This window comes from Eschrichtius robustus, chromosome 19 (genome assembly GCF_028021215.1).
Source record: "Eschrichtius robustus isolate mEscRob2 chromosome 19, mEscRob2.pri, whole genome shotgun sequence".
Taxonomy (NCBI): domain Eukaryota; kingdom Metazoa; phylum Chordata; class Mammalia; order Artiodactyla; family Eschrichtiidae; genus Eschrichtius; species Eschrichtius robustus.
The window spans coordinates 31903817-31918905 of record NC_090842.1 but is presented as its reverse complement, the minus strand read 5'-3'; the positions used below and the strand labels follow the sequence as shown (position 1 = coordinate 31918905).

At 33.8% G+C, this 15089-nt stretch overlaps 1 protein-coding gene across 16 annotated transcripts in view; it reads left to right on the top strand.

The window, feature by feature from the left end:
* The window catches only part of CHD9 (chromodomain helicase DNA binding protein 9), a 244201-nt gene that overhangs the window by 112832 nt on the left and 116280 nt on the right, over positions 1-15089 (top strand). For 13 of the 16 annotated variants that reach the window (XM_068529053.1, XM_068529054.1, XM_068529051.1 and 10 more), the window contains one exon: positions 13480-13811. In XM_068529053.1, coding sequence (XP_068385154.1) covers positions 13480-13811 — 332 coding nt within the window. Of the gene's footprint in view, positions 1-12254; positions 12312-12463; positions 12673-13479; positions 13812-15089 lie in introns of those variants that run through there. The other 3 variants (XM_068529062.1, XM_068529061.1, XM_068529063.1) reach the window with 2 other exon arrangements.

Here is a 15089-nt window from a genome sequence, read left to right as displayed (position 1 = left end):
AGAGTAAACATCATCTATTTCACCAATCCAGATCAAGAAATAGAACATTATCACAATCCTAGAAATCTCCTTGGGCCTCCTACTAGTCCCTGCTTGCTCTCACCCTAAGGGTAATCACCATTTTGACTTGTACCCTCATAGATTAGTTTTGCCTGTTATTGAACTTTATATGTATTTATGTTGAGTATGTACCCAGGAGTGAAATTGTTCAATTGTAGGGTATGTGAATGTAGTGCCAAATTAACCATATATTTAGTAGCTTAAAACAGCATCCATTTATTATCTCATAGTTTCCCTGGGTCAAGTGTCTAGGCACAGCTTAGCTGGATTCTCTGCTTGGGGTCTCACAAGACTGCATCCAGTGAGTCCAGTGGGGCTGTGATCTCATCGGAGACACACAGCCCTCATCTAGGCTCATGGGATCGTCAGCAGAATTCATTTCCTTGTAGCTGTAGAACTCATAGCAGCTTGTTTCTTCAAGGCCAGAAGGAGACTGTCTCTGAGCTCAAGAAAGGCCTAAGCTTTCTTCTTTTTTTTTTAAAATTAAACTTTTTTATTTTGAGATAATTGCAGATTTGTATGCAATTGTAAAAAATAGTACAGCTAGGTCTAGTGTATTCTTTACCCAGTTTCTTGTTATATGGATGTTTTCCTGTATACAGATTTTTTTTTTTTAAGATTTTGCATAGGAGTATTTAAGGAAGCAGTTTTCTCAGTCCAGATTTCCTATGGATAGGCCTTCAGTAGAATGGAATCATTGCAGTCTTAGTTTTATACATCTTACAAAAACTTGAAAATCTTTGCAGTTGGCTAACATTTGAAGATAGTTATCAGATCAAGATCTCTCATTTTCTCATTAAACTTTTTGTTTTCATTGGAGAGTATTACTCAAGAGATAGCCAAACTGCAAAGCTAACACAGTCCCAAGACTGCCCTCACTTCTGACACCAACTACAAATTCTGGAGGTTCCCAGAACCACCCTTAGTTTCAATAATAGGCTAGCAGAACTCACTGAAAACTATTATACTTGTGGTTACAGTTTATTACAGAGGAGGTTACAGGTTAAAATTTATTTATTACAGTTTATTACAGAGGAGGTTACAGGTTAAAATTAGCCAAAGAAGGGATGCATAGGGCAGTCTCAGAGGGTTTCAACACAAAGCTCTCTCCTTGGAATCAGGTCCCAGCATTGATGCGTGACAGTATGCACGGGGTATTGTTAATCAGGGATGTCACTTGAGCTTCAGTGTCAGAGTTTTTATTGGCGCTCCATTAAATAGATGTAACTGATTGATTAATTGATTGCCCAATGTGGTTGATCCCATCCTCCAGGTTGACTAATACCAGGTGACTCAAAGCCCTCCAACCCTAAATAAGAGTCTGGGTTGAACTCTCCTATGAAATGACATGGAAGTATTCATTAACCTCTTAGAACAGTGTTTTTCAAAGTTTTTGTCTGGGACCCAGCATAGATGTGTTTTTAAATGTTAATGAATGTATATATGTAGGGGCGTGTATGTATTAAGATGTAACCATTGCTTCTCAAAACACTAGTCTACTTCATTTATAAAGAACGTTAATGGCTATCCACTGAACTGATGGCTTGTAATGAGATTTTAGTTCATAGTTAAAAAACACTGACCTAGAAAATCAGACCATCGAGAATAGTGATGGCTCATTACTAGAAGGAACCAGCTTAAAACTGTAGGACCTGAACAGATAATGTCTGAAGAGGAATTGAGGTGCACTTCCATGGAGTAGTCTCCAGATGTATAGACTGGGAAGTATAGTGTAGTTGGTGCAAATGTTATCCAATAGGGAAACTTCTTCTTAAGATACAAAAACCAGTATGTTGGTCTTTGTGCTTTGTTGCTGATCTCTCAAGGCTGCTTAGAATAATTTGATTCATCTTTCATCACATCTTTACATTGCTAGTTCTTTCTTTTCATTCAGATTTCAGTGTAAGTGGCCTCCTCAGTTAGACTTTCCTTGAGTCCATTTTAAAATAGTCACCCTATCACTTTTAATCACGTCATCCTATTTTCATTCTTTGCATAGCCATTACCCTTACCTGATGGGTTTCTTTTTTTTCCTTTTTGTTTATCTCCTTCTCTAAAATGTTAGCTCCATTAAAGCAGGGACTTTGTCTTGTTTACTGTTTTATTCCCAGTACTTATAACAATCTGTCTGGCAGGTAGTATGTACTCAAATAATATGTCTTGAATGAGTGATCTAGTTTGTATTCCTCTTAAACCCAAAACAGAATACATTTCTCTTGGTGAGACTAGAGTATACTGTAATTATCACCTCCCTTGTTCCTTATACCACATTTCTGTTTGTGCAATGTAAGATTGCATTTGTTTTTTGGCAAGCTCATTACACCATACACTCATTTAGTTTACAGTGAGCTAAAATTCCCTGGTATTTTTCACATGAGCTGCTGTTAAGGCATGTACATTTTTTTTTTAAAGTAGGTAGGAGAGTGTGTGTGTGTGTGTGTGTGTGTGTGTGTGTGCCTGCACACAAGAATACCCATTTATAGATTCAGCCTCATAAGATTTTTTTTTTAATCAACATTTTTGTGTATGATCTAAGAGGGACGCTAATTAGGAACTAATGGTAGGGTTGCTGAAGAGATTTTAAGCTCAAGTGAAAGGCTAGTAGGAACCCAGAAGATTGACCAGATGGCACCAGTTCACAAATTTAAACTGAAAATATTCATTTGGAGCGGTTTAGCACAAGCTGAGGAAGTAGATTCTGTTGTACAAATTTTGGAAGAGCTCAGTTGACATGCGTAGGTTTGCCTCTTCCTATTCTTAAAAAAAATGTAGCATGACTTACCCCAGGTTCAGACCCACCATTGGAGTTACACCCTCCTTAACTCACTGTGGACTTCCCAGCACTATTGTTACAGGTCAGTGCCCCTCTCATATTCTTCTTAAATCTGTCTCTTGCATTCTACTTTTTGAAATCTGTAAGGCTGCACCCAATATTTTTAGATACACTACATTTGTTGTTGTTAGAATCATTTCTTATTGAATTGTTGGAATTGTATTTTTGAGTCCTGACTTGTTGAACTATATTTCCTGAGTTTATTGATCTGTCTGTGCTTTTGTAAGTTTCAGGCCATATGATGATACTTTTTTTTCTTTAACTTCAAAAGGCCTACATTTATGACACACAACTACTATGCCTAGACCTGTTACGGACACCAAAAGGTCATGTTTAGTTTTTTCATGTAATTCCCATCGTTTCTACTTCCACAAACAACTTTTTTTCTTATGGTCAGAGTTACATCCAGAGATGCAGTGTCTCTCATTACTTCCTTTGCATTCTGCAAGATGAAATTTTAATATGATGAAATTAAGTATATTTTGTGATTTCTAAAATACTTTTGACTTTTTATATATAGCTACTTTTCAGTATTTGATTTTCTTTTGCCTAAAACTGTAAATCAAGTTCAAATACCTTATTTTAAATTTTTTCCTTATTGCAAATGTATTTATATTAGCCTTCCCTTAACATCATTTTTATTTATGTTAGTAATTACTTGAGTGTTCAAATAGTTTTTTATATATAATCTCAGAATTCTGAGAATTAAAATTGATTTTTCATAATGCGTTGTATACAAAAAACCAGTGTCTTTCAACAGGACCAACTCTCAATCTCCCCTTTAAAAGACTTGAAAGAGGTTTTTTTCCTTTGTATTTGTTTTATTAATACTTTTGGAAACATTGCCAAAAGAATTTAGAATATGATGGTTAGTGTTGTCCACCGAATTATGCAGCTGTTTGGTTAATTTGCTTACACTGTTGCCTTTCTACTTTATCAGGTCTTCTTAAGGCTTTAAGAATGTATTTCACCTGTTGGTTTTGTCAGACTGTCACTGCCACACTCCAGTCTCTCTCTTAATCTGGAGAAAATGGATAATAGCAACTCTTTCATCTGCAGTTAGGAATAATTAATATTTGATTAATTTTAATAATTTGATTAATAGGAATATTGGGAAGTCAAATTTAAAAATACACCAGAAATTGTGAAAACTTTTGGGAAGGAAAATGGTTTTTGAATTAACATATTCAAGAAGTCTTTAAAAAAATTTTTTTCCCCTAAGAAGCATTTTAGAAAAGGTGCTATGGGAAGTTCATATTATTTACCAAAGTGATATTTATATATAATATTTTAATTTTTTATTGGTAGTGTGATAATTTTGAATTGTTATATGGAAAATGTTTTAAATGTTCTACTTGTGATAAAACTCTCTCTAGCTTTTCTTTCTCTCTTATATATTCAAGCAGTCTACTGACTTCTTTTTTATAGCCAATAAACATACTCAAGTTTCTAATTCCACGGTAGCCTGCCATTTTCCCTTCATTTATTTAGGAAAAGTGTTTAACACTCACTGTATCTACTTCCTTTCTTCCCATTTACTTCTTAATCTACTGTAATATGGCTTCCGCCTCAACCACTCCGTTAAACTGTTCTTACCATGAACCTGGAATATCTTACAGTGCCAGAAAGTAAGGAAGTGTTCAAAATATGATGGTGGTAAACAAGGTTCAGGAACCAACTTGAAGGAGCTCTATATGGTGAAAGCTGGGACAATTTGAATAACAAATAAATAATCATAGTATCAAATTATAACCCATAGAATAAAATAAATATCTATGAGTCTATACCAGTATCAATAATTGAATGAATAAATGAATGACTGAATGAATAAATAAATAAGGAAAAGAGGCAACTTTTGTTTATAGTAGAATTCCAGTAGAAAATGTGGAAGGAATGATGGAAATAAAAAATTTCCATTAAGTGAATAACCAAATAATAATTGTTATAGGCAGGAACCATCAATGTATGCTAAAATTACTAGGCAAATATATATGAGAACAAGGTATTTGCATAGTCTGATAAGATACTTGCTAATTATAAAAGGAGAAATTTATAGCAGAGAGTAATGGCAGACATTACTTTAACCAAGGGATCAAAGATAACAGTACCGGCTTCCCTGGTGGCGCAGTGGTTAAGAATCCGCCTGCCAATGCAGGGGACACGGGTTTGAGCCCTGGTCCGGGAAGATCCCACATGCCACGGAGTAACTAAGCCCGTGCGCCACAACTACGGCACCTGCGCTCTAGAGCCTGTGAGCCACAACTACTGAAGCCTGCGGGCCTAGAGTCAGTGCTCTGCAACAAGAGAAGCCACCACAGTGAGAAGCCTGCACACCGGAACAAAGAGCAGCCCCCGCTTGACGCAACGAGAGAAAGTCCGTGCACAGCAACGAAGACCCAACACAGCCAAAAATAAAAAATAAAATAAAATAAAATATTTAAAAGATAACAGTACCAGTTATAAGACATACTGACATCATTGTATCCCCTGATATGATGATGCACTGAGGTGGGCATAATATCACATTACAGCAATAACAATAGTACCTAGCACTATACTGAGTATTTGCCAGGCACCATACTAAGCACTTCACATTACAGCAATAACAATAGTACCTAGCACTTCTGAGTATTTGTATGCCAGACACCACACTAAGCACTTTACAAGCATTATCTGTTAGGTCTCACAACAGCCCTAGAAGGTAGGCACTATTATTATCTCCATTTTATAGATGATGGAACTGGGACCCAGGGCTGGCTGAGTCCAAAGCCCTTTCCTTTAATCACAGCATTACACTGAGAACAGCTTTTAGTATCATTAGTAATTTATGGACTGATGAATTCAGTATATTTAATGTTGTCAGTAAGTAAGGAACTTCGTGAGATTTTGTGGTTTAATGTTTTTAAAATAACACTTTTGATTTGTTTGGAAACAAAAAATGAAGTTTTGAAAATACAGCATTGAGAAAGCAACACAAACTAATATAAAATAGGTTAAATATTACTTGTTTTTATATCATATATGGCCTTTTTGTAAGTAAAAAAGTTTCCATGAAATATTTGGGTATTTTTGTTGAAACCAGTTAGCAGCCCTAAATCTAAAAATCTGATCCTGTTACCTCTCTATATGTAATCGCTTATTGATTCCCCAATTCACTTCAGCATAAAGTCCAGATATTTTAGCATAACTTATAACACTTTTGATAATCTGACCCATTACCTTTCTGTCTTTACTGCTTATCATTCTTCCACATGAATCTAGTTTTCTTGTCATGCCAAACTACCTGTTATTCCCAGAATATAACGGTTTAAATTTCTTTATTATATAATATTTCAAGTGTACACAGAAGTAGAGTAGCCATCACCCAGCTACGACAGCCATCAGTTTATAGGCAATTGTTTTTCATCTATACGACCCTCTGACTATCATACAGGGATTATTAGTCCCTTCAGGGACTATTTTGAAACACACCTTAATCATACCACTTTATCTGTAAATATTTCAATTTGTATATCTAAAAGACAAAGGTTTTAGCTTTAAAACACAATTGCAAAATTAGTTTCACACTTAAAAAATAACTAGAATTCCTTCATAATCAAATACCCAATCAAAGTTAAAGTTCCCTAGTATTAATAAATGTAGTCTTACAGACTTGTTCAGGTCTATGTCAAAACAAGGGCCATGTATTGCATTCAGTTGATACGAATTTTAAGTGTCTGTCTTTTCTTTTTTCGGTTTTTTTTAATTTTGGCATTACATTTAGTCTTAAGCCTCTTTTGATCTATGATTACCCTTCTTTGTTTTGTTTCTTATTGTTTCTTTGCTGAAGAAACAGTCATTTTTCTTTAGAGTTTCCCACATTCTGGATTTTGCTGATCACATTCCCATGGTATCCTCTAACATATTCTTCTCTTTCTGTATTTCCTGTAAGTCACATAATAAATGTTTATTTTTTAAAAAAAACACTTTTATGAATACCTACTGTTTGCCTGAACTGCTATGTGGATGATTAAAATAGAGGGAATACTTTTAATAGTATTACCTTATCAGTGTAGAATTCAAGATGTCGAAAAAAAAGAATGTCATCATTAGCTAAAAGTGGAAACCTGGTTACTAGTACAAGTCACAAAATGAAAATAAGCCTTTTAATTTGTGAACATGTGAGTTCACAGATGTGAAGAAAGTGAAATAAAATAATTGCTTCAGATACATCAAAAACTCTGAAAACAAATCTAAGGGTAAAATTCAGAAGACTTTGGCAGATAATAATTTGGATCAATTTTTCCTCCTTTTCTTCTCTTTAAAAGCAAGTCTTTATTGGTACTTTGTGGAAAAAAACGTTATATGCAATAAATGCAAAAGAAGTTACCACTAACGTTTGACATGTATTACTAAAATTAACTACAAATTTATTGTTTTTAGAGGTTGGTTTAATTTGAATATTTTTAAAATATCTCTATTGGAGTATAATTGCTTTACAATGGTATGTTAGTTTCTGCTGTATAACAAAGTGAATCAGCTATACATATACATATGTCCCCATATCTCCTCCCTCTTGCCTCTCCCTCCCACCCTCCCTATCCCACCCCTCTAGGTGGTCACAAAGCACCGAGCTGATCTCCCTGTGCTATGTGGCTGCTTCCCACTAGCTATCTAATTTGAATATTTAAGTACATAATTATATGATTCTTCCTAAAATAAAGATGTTAAAAACTAGCATACTGGCTTACTATAAACAATTCAACAGAACTAAAATGCTTTTCTAAGTTAGCTTTATGATATCAAATTACTCTCAGATATTTACTTTCCTTTTGATGGCAGAGCTTTTTATTCTTTCCTCTTGGCTTCCATGACACCACTCTTTCCTGATGCTCATCTTACCATTTTTGTAGTTTCTTTTTGCTTTTCCTTCTTTCCTTCTTTAACTCCTCTTCATCTGCTAGCTCTTTAAAACTTGGTGTTTTGGGTTCTCTTCTAATGGTTCTCTTCTCTTATTCTGCGTTGTTTCTCTAGGCAGTAAAACTCATTCTTGCTCAAGGCTTGCTATCTCTATTCTGTTTTGTATTCTCTTCCATTGCAAGTTCCATTCACCTAGTCCCCCAGGTCTGAAGCCTGAGAGTCATCTCTCCTGAGAAAAGTTGGAAGATTTTTAGCTATAATACAGCTTTATATATGTTGTTGAAAATTCTTTGTTCTGTGTTTTATTATTACTAAGGAATTATATCTGTTTTATTATTTGAGACTCTCTGTTCCTTCATATTGTTTTAAAAATGTGTGAAGTAGAACTTTAAATTTTTTATAATTTTCCCTAATAGTAGAACCTGTGCTCTATAGTAGATGTATGGTAGCCATGTGATCATTCTCCCCTTCTTTTTGAAAATTTATGATTTCCACTCAGGTCTACACACTGGTGATTCAAATTCTTAAATTATTTGTATGCAACTAAAATATTTGAAATGGATGAATTCCCCAGTGTGGGTGGGTAGGTATGTGGGAAAATTATTCTACCAAGAGGAGGAAAAACTGAGTCCCCACTCTGGTTTTAACACCTCTAATTTCTTACTCAAATCTCTTTGCTTCTTTCTCTCATAAAGGAAAAGAGGAGTAACCATGGTATTAAAGCTATCTAATTTTTAAGAGGTAGCATTCATAAAGGTTAGGTACCACTCTTTTTCATTCTGTTATATTTCATTTCTTTAGTGCTAGTCTGAACCCACTAAATTTATATCATGACTTGTTATTAGATCATGACCTATGGTTTGAAAAACACTCATACCATAAATCCTTGAGTTTCTCTAGTATTGAAATATGACATCCAGGGTCTTTCATATGTTCTTCTAGTTGCTATCAAAATAATTGATACATCACATATGATATCATCTTTATGTTTTGCTATGACTTGTTTTTCTTATAAATATTTGGATATGTTATTAATATATGTGCCTTCTCTTTTACTTTTTTTTTTTTTTTCTCATTTAGCATACAGGTCCTTGGGGAGCAAGGCCTTTTTTGCCTTTATGTATTTATTTTGTTAAAGATTTTTTTGATGTGGACCATTTTTAAAGTCTGTATTGAATTTGTTACAATATTGCTTCTGTTTTGTTTTGGTTTTTTGGCCATGAGGCATGTGGGATCTTAGCTCCTCGACCAGGGATTGAACCTGCACTCCCTGCGTTGGAAGGCGAAGTCTTAATGGCTGGGCTGCTGGGGAAGTCCCTGCCTTTATTTTAAAAGTTGAGTTTTGAAATTGTGACAAACCTACAGAGAAATCACAAATGAAATACAAAGAAATTCTTTTACTTTGTAAAGAATTGGAGAGTAGATTGCAAACCAGATGTTCCATCACCCCCAATGACTTGATGTATTTCCTACAGATAAGGATATTTTCCTACATCACTATAATGTAACCATAACAAGTGGGAAATTAATACAGCAGGAGCTGTTGGGACTGAGAGGAAGAAAACAAAATAAAACACAATTAAGTAGATTGGACAGAATTTGTTGACTGCTTATGTAGGTGAAAAAGAGAAAAATTGTAACATTGAGAAAAGTTACTATTAACTACCCTTTTGTATGTTTGCGTCTATGTGTAAATTGGGAAATCACCTATGTTAAAAATGATTAGTTAGTTAACACCTCCGTGTTGATGTTCTATGGGAATATAGATTTAAAATATTATATCCTAATAGTAGAAGAAATATTTGATCACAGAAACGTTTGGTCACAAATATTTGATTGTCTACTATTAAGATTTATTGTTAAATAATTGGGATTTTTGAATCAAGTAATGGAATCTACTGAAAAGCTTTAAGGAGAAGTGAGATATTTTGGAAATCATCCTAGTTTCTGTGGATAGTGTCAGTGAGTTAAGGATATTCAAAGAAAACAGCAAGAGAATCTACATCTTATATTCCAGCCCTGACCTCTCCGAGGATCCAGTCCAAAATTTCCAGTTACTCAAACTTTTCATTTCAAACTCAGTGTGGAAAGAATTAAACTTATCATGCACACATACACACCCTTTCTCAACATTTCTTTTATCTCCTCCTGTACCAGTACTTACTTGGTCTAGAAAGCAAGTATTGACTCTTCCTGCTCTTCAGCCAAAACCCACCCATATCTAGTTGATTTCTACCTCTTGGAAAGGGCACTGAAAAAAACTAAATTTTCTTCTTGCTTCCTTACTAGTATCTCTGAGATTTTGAGAAAGTCATTTACTTTCTTTTGTGTTCAAATTAATCTCTGTAAGTTATGGTATTTGAACCAAATACGATATAATATAGTGGTTAAGAGCACGGTTTCCATTATGAGGCTCTCTGCCTCTTAATCCCTACCCCATATTTCTGTAGCCTGTGATCTTGGGCAAGTTATTTCTCTATGCCTTAGTATCCTTAGCTATAAAATGAGGGTAACAGTAGTACACATCTCACAGGGTTGTTTTTAAGATTAATTGAGATAATATACAGTTGACCCTTGAACAATACAGAATTAGCGATTCATTGAAAGATCCAAGTATAATTTATAGTCAGTTTTCCATATATGTGATTCTTCCATGTTTATAGTTCTTGATTCCTCCAAATCTGTGGTTCCACATCCTTGGATGAAACCAACTGTGAATTATGTAGCACTGTAGTATTTATTATTGAAAGAAATCTGCGTGTAAGTGGACCCACGCAGTTTAAATCCATGTTGTTCATTTACATGTCATAATAGGAATAGTGCCTAGAACATAGTAGGGACTAAGTAAGTGTTAGCTATTATTATTATTATGATTTTAAAAAATTGTGCTCTTGGGTCTGTTCTATTATTTTGCAATTCTGCTGTAAGAATATCTCTCCCATTTGTTACTCCTCTCCATTATCACTATTACCCTAGTATTCAGGATTAAATTAATTATTACATGTAAAGTGCTTAGAATAGTGCCTATCACCTAATAAGCACTTGGTAAGTGTTAGCCCTTATTATTGGTTATTCTGATTTTTACATAGATGACCTCCAGGTCAGTAAGATCCTTTTCTTGCATTAGTGGTCCTATGCCTTTAATTTCCTCTCCTATTCTTTAGATTGGTCTTTCTAGGACACTGTTTATATAGTGTTGCTCCATTTCGAGACCTTTGATGCCTGAAAGGAAAAAACTAAAAACCGGTTCTTTAATACAGATATCAGATGACTTGCCAAGACCAATTTAAAAAAAATGGTATTAATGAAAGACGTAAATGTGAATTTTGAGGCAGTGAAAATTTTGTTTTAGGTATTTAAAATCATTGCTTACTAAAATAGTCTCAATATTTTATAGATGAAAAGTATAGGTATATAACGATCAAATTCAGGAGGACTTGCTACTTATTTATTTTTAGCAAGGGACTAAAACTAAAATTTTATCTTAAAAACTCAACAGTTGAAATAGAATGTGAGGAGTAAAGGTCAGGAATGTTTAGGAGTTTTTTATGTTAGGAAAATAAATTAATGTATTTATTCAGGTTTAAGTAAGGAAATAATTTAACTATGGCTAGTTATTTTTTTATAGACAGCTCTTATGTGTTCATTTCAAAATCTTAAGCTTCTTTTTGGAATTTAAATGAAAATAGCTTCATTTCTCTATTTTAAAAATGACAGTGTTGCTTTTTGTTAGAAGAATAATAAGAAACCTTATCTAATTTCTTAAAGAGAAGTCACTTGTTATGGGTTCATTTGCATGACCTCCTCTTTAACCCTTTGCTCATCTTCAGATGTGTTTATGTTTTAAATAGAGTATCACGGAGAAAAGTATTTTTCTCCAGTAAAAATTGCATTGGACTTTGTTTTTTAACATTGATAGCTACATAAAGCCGTTTCACTACAGTTTTCCTTTTCAGATGATTTTTTTAAATCAGGTTTTTACGTATATTTTTAAAAACTTTACTACAGGAAATGGTAGAGTGAGAGTTAATGTGTTACATGGAGGGAAGAACAGTCCATTGGGGGTTAAATTGCAGAGTCTAATGGAATAATAACTGGTAGCACCATCTGCTGGCCTACTTCCTCAGAAGGAGTCAGTATTTTTAACGACATCTCTAATATTCATGCTGATGCATTTTGATGCTTTGTGCATTCATTTCTTTCTGTGCTTTGTTGGAATCTGGCTATCTGCTTACAGCTATTGAGGAAACTCAGCTTTTTAGGACGGGTTTACAGTCTTTTTCATATCTAAATAGAATGAACAGTGGATATAAACTTGCCAAGGCAGAAATGTGTTGATACATCACAATGTGTATTTGTGGAGGGTTGTGCATCTCTTGGTTGCAGCTTGCTAAATAGGCCATTTAGGAATCTTCTTTCAATGCTTTTTTCTTGAGCACTGCCTGGGGTGGTGAAAAAGCAGAGGGCAAGCCTTTGTCTGACGCCAAAAATGTCTTCAGTGAAGAGGCCAAGAGGAAGGGTAAGTGAAAGCCTGAATGAGTGGGAGGAGGAGGGGTTCTTTGGGCTAAAAGGCTAATGGGATTGAATAACCTTCCTTATTACTGGCTGCTGCTGCGGAGTCGTACTGCATCGCCATCTTGAGCTTGTTGCTGTTTTCTCGCGTCTTGGTTATTTGTTATAGCCTGTAGGCCTTAAGGTGGCATTTTAGTGAGCGATTCTAAACCCTCCCTCCTTTCCCAGTGCTGCAGCACTGCTATGAAACCTTTGATGAGGCAGGTATAGAAAAGATATCCAGTGAAGCACACTGGAACCAGCATGAAAATGTGTTTGGAAATTCCTGGTGGTTTTTTCCCTTGCTGTAGTCAGAGGCATGTTTACGGGTAAGAACGTAACAAAACTGTGATCTAAGAATATGGGATGAATGCGTGTTTGAAGAGGATATTCTTTTTAAAATGCTGTTGATCTGCTTCCTGTGATATTGCTAAAATATTAATAATTTTAACGTAAAACTAGAACTTGTTTTTTTCCAGAATTGCTTGAGCAAAATATTATGATACAGAAAGAGAAAAAAAATCCTCATTTAACTCTTTCACAGAAAAACTAAAACTTTCTCTAATTTTAAGTATGGGAATGTCTGTTTACTAACTAGCTACATTGCTGCATAGATTGCACATTAAAATGATTTAAATGAATTCAGGTTCTCGTTCCAGTTTCTTATAAAGCAGAGAGGCTTTGTTTTTCTAAAAGTCATAATAAACTATGGGGAGTAGTCATTCTAAATTAAAATTGCTATTTAAAATTTATTAATAATTTTCAGAGTTCCGGAATGAAGAGGAAAGAAGAGACTTATTCCAAATGCCCAGAATATTTACATGACTAAATTTGAATTAGCTATATTTATAGTACAAAATTTGAATCAACTAATCAAGAATGCTATGAAAATATCAATGAATCTATATTATCCTTCTTTAACCTTCACTTTTAAAAGCAGTATTTGAGCTTTTTATTTTATACCTACACTAATTTCTAGATCAGCAAAATGTTTTAATTTTAAATTTGTTTGTAGCACTCATATATTTGCTTATGTATTTTACTTCTTAAAGCTTAATTCTAAATTTTTGGTTATTTATGTTAATTGTTTAAATGTACTTTGGTATGTTGTATAAAAATTATTTTGATTTCTCTAGCCTCCATCTTCCAAGAAGAGTGATGGTTCTGGGACATATACTAAGTTGCAGAATACCCAGGTGAGGATCATGTCCGAGAAGAAGCAGAGAAAAAAGGTGGAATCAGAAAGCAAGCAAGAAAAGGCTAATCGTATAATATCAGAGGCCATAGCAAAAGCAAAGGAGCGTGGGGAACGCAATATTCCACGAGTAATGAGCCCTGAAAACTTTCCTAGTGCTTCAGTTGAAGGAAAAGAGGAAAAGAAAGGTAGAAGGATGAAATCTAAGCCAAAGGACAAAGAGAGCAAAAAAACAAAAACTTGTTCTAAGTTAAAAGAGAAGACAAAAATTGGGTAAGTTGGTTAAGAATTAAATCTTCTTCCTTTGAAGTTTTTGTAAAGTTCAGTCTGTCTAATCTACTTTTGATTTGCGTATGATGTGTTTACTCCCACTTTGGAGTTTTAAGTTGTTAGAGACTGTGTGTATCTTACTGCCTTTTTGAATGAATTAGGTAATATTTGAGAATTTACTAAATTTTACTAGTCTATGAACATACTTTTTTGTATATTAATGTTAGTAAAAGGAATTTAAAATTGGAGAACATTTTATATATAAAACAGGAAAAGGAAAAACAAAACGAAACCCATATTGCTGTGCCAGTTCCTAATGTACTTTCTTTATTAAAAAAATGCCTTGAAATTTTTTATAAGATTTCTTTACCTCTTAGTTGTACTTCATTGGGCACCTTATAGTTTGGAAACATGAAATATAATATTTTCTCATAAACCCACAACATTGAACTAAATGGAATGGCAAGAAAACTAAGACCATTTAAATCAACAATAAGCAGCTCTCGGCTCTTACAGACTTCCTCCCTTACAGTCTTTCTGATTTACTTTATGTAATAAAGAGGCCAGGTGAGGATTAATGCTCCAAGAGAATTATAAGGACAAAGAATTGCTTTAGGAGGGTATATTAATCCTAGGTATTTTTATTTGACTACTTACCTAATACATTTTCAAAAAATATAATAAGTGTTATTATTTGTTTTATATGTATGTTTGTTTTGCATGCAAGGGTAAAAATAATCTAAGGCCAACATAGTTTAGAATCAGTTTTGCAGGAATATTTGGTTATTTTTGAAGGCTTTATATGAAATTTTAGATAAAGTATTTAATGTTTTCTTTCTTCCACAGAAAAAAGTACACAATAAAGGAAAAATTCCCTTATTATAAAAATCTTCATTTGCTTACAAAATTATTTATATATTATATACATATTTAGAACTAACACAATTTTGTAAACAATTAATTCACAGCATTTTCAATGAAACCACCAAACTGAGTTATATCATTAGGTCCTGATGCCTTTCAGTCCAAACCATTAAATAACATGGGCTCTCTTGCTATAATAGAGAAATAATTAATATTATTGATTTTGCATTTCATTTGCAGATAGCTAAGATAAAATTTGAAAGTTAGATTTCTGCTCCTTTTTTATTTAAACGTTTTGGTATGAAAATATCTTATTTTTTCAATATTTTGTCTAGTTTTAACTTAGGAAACCCCATATTTAATCCTTTAATGTATTAAAAGTTACTGCTATTAAAATTTTCCAGTTTTAACTTGTAC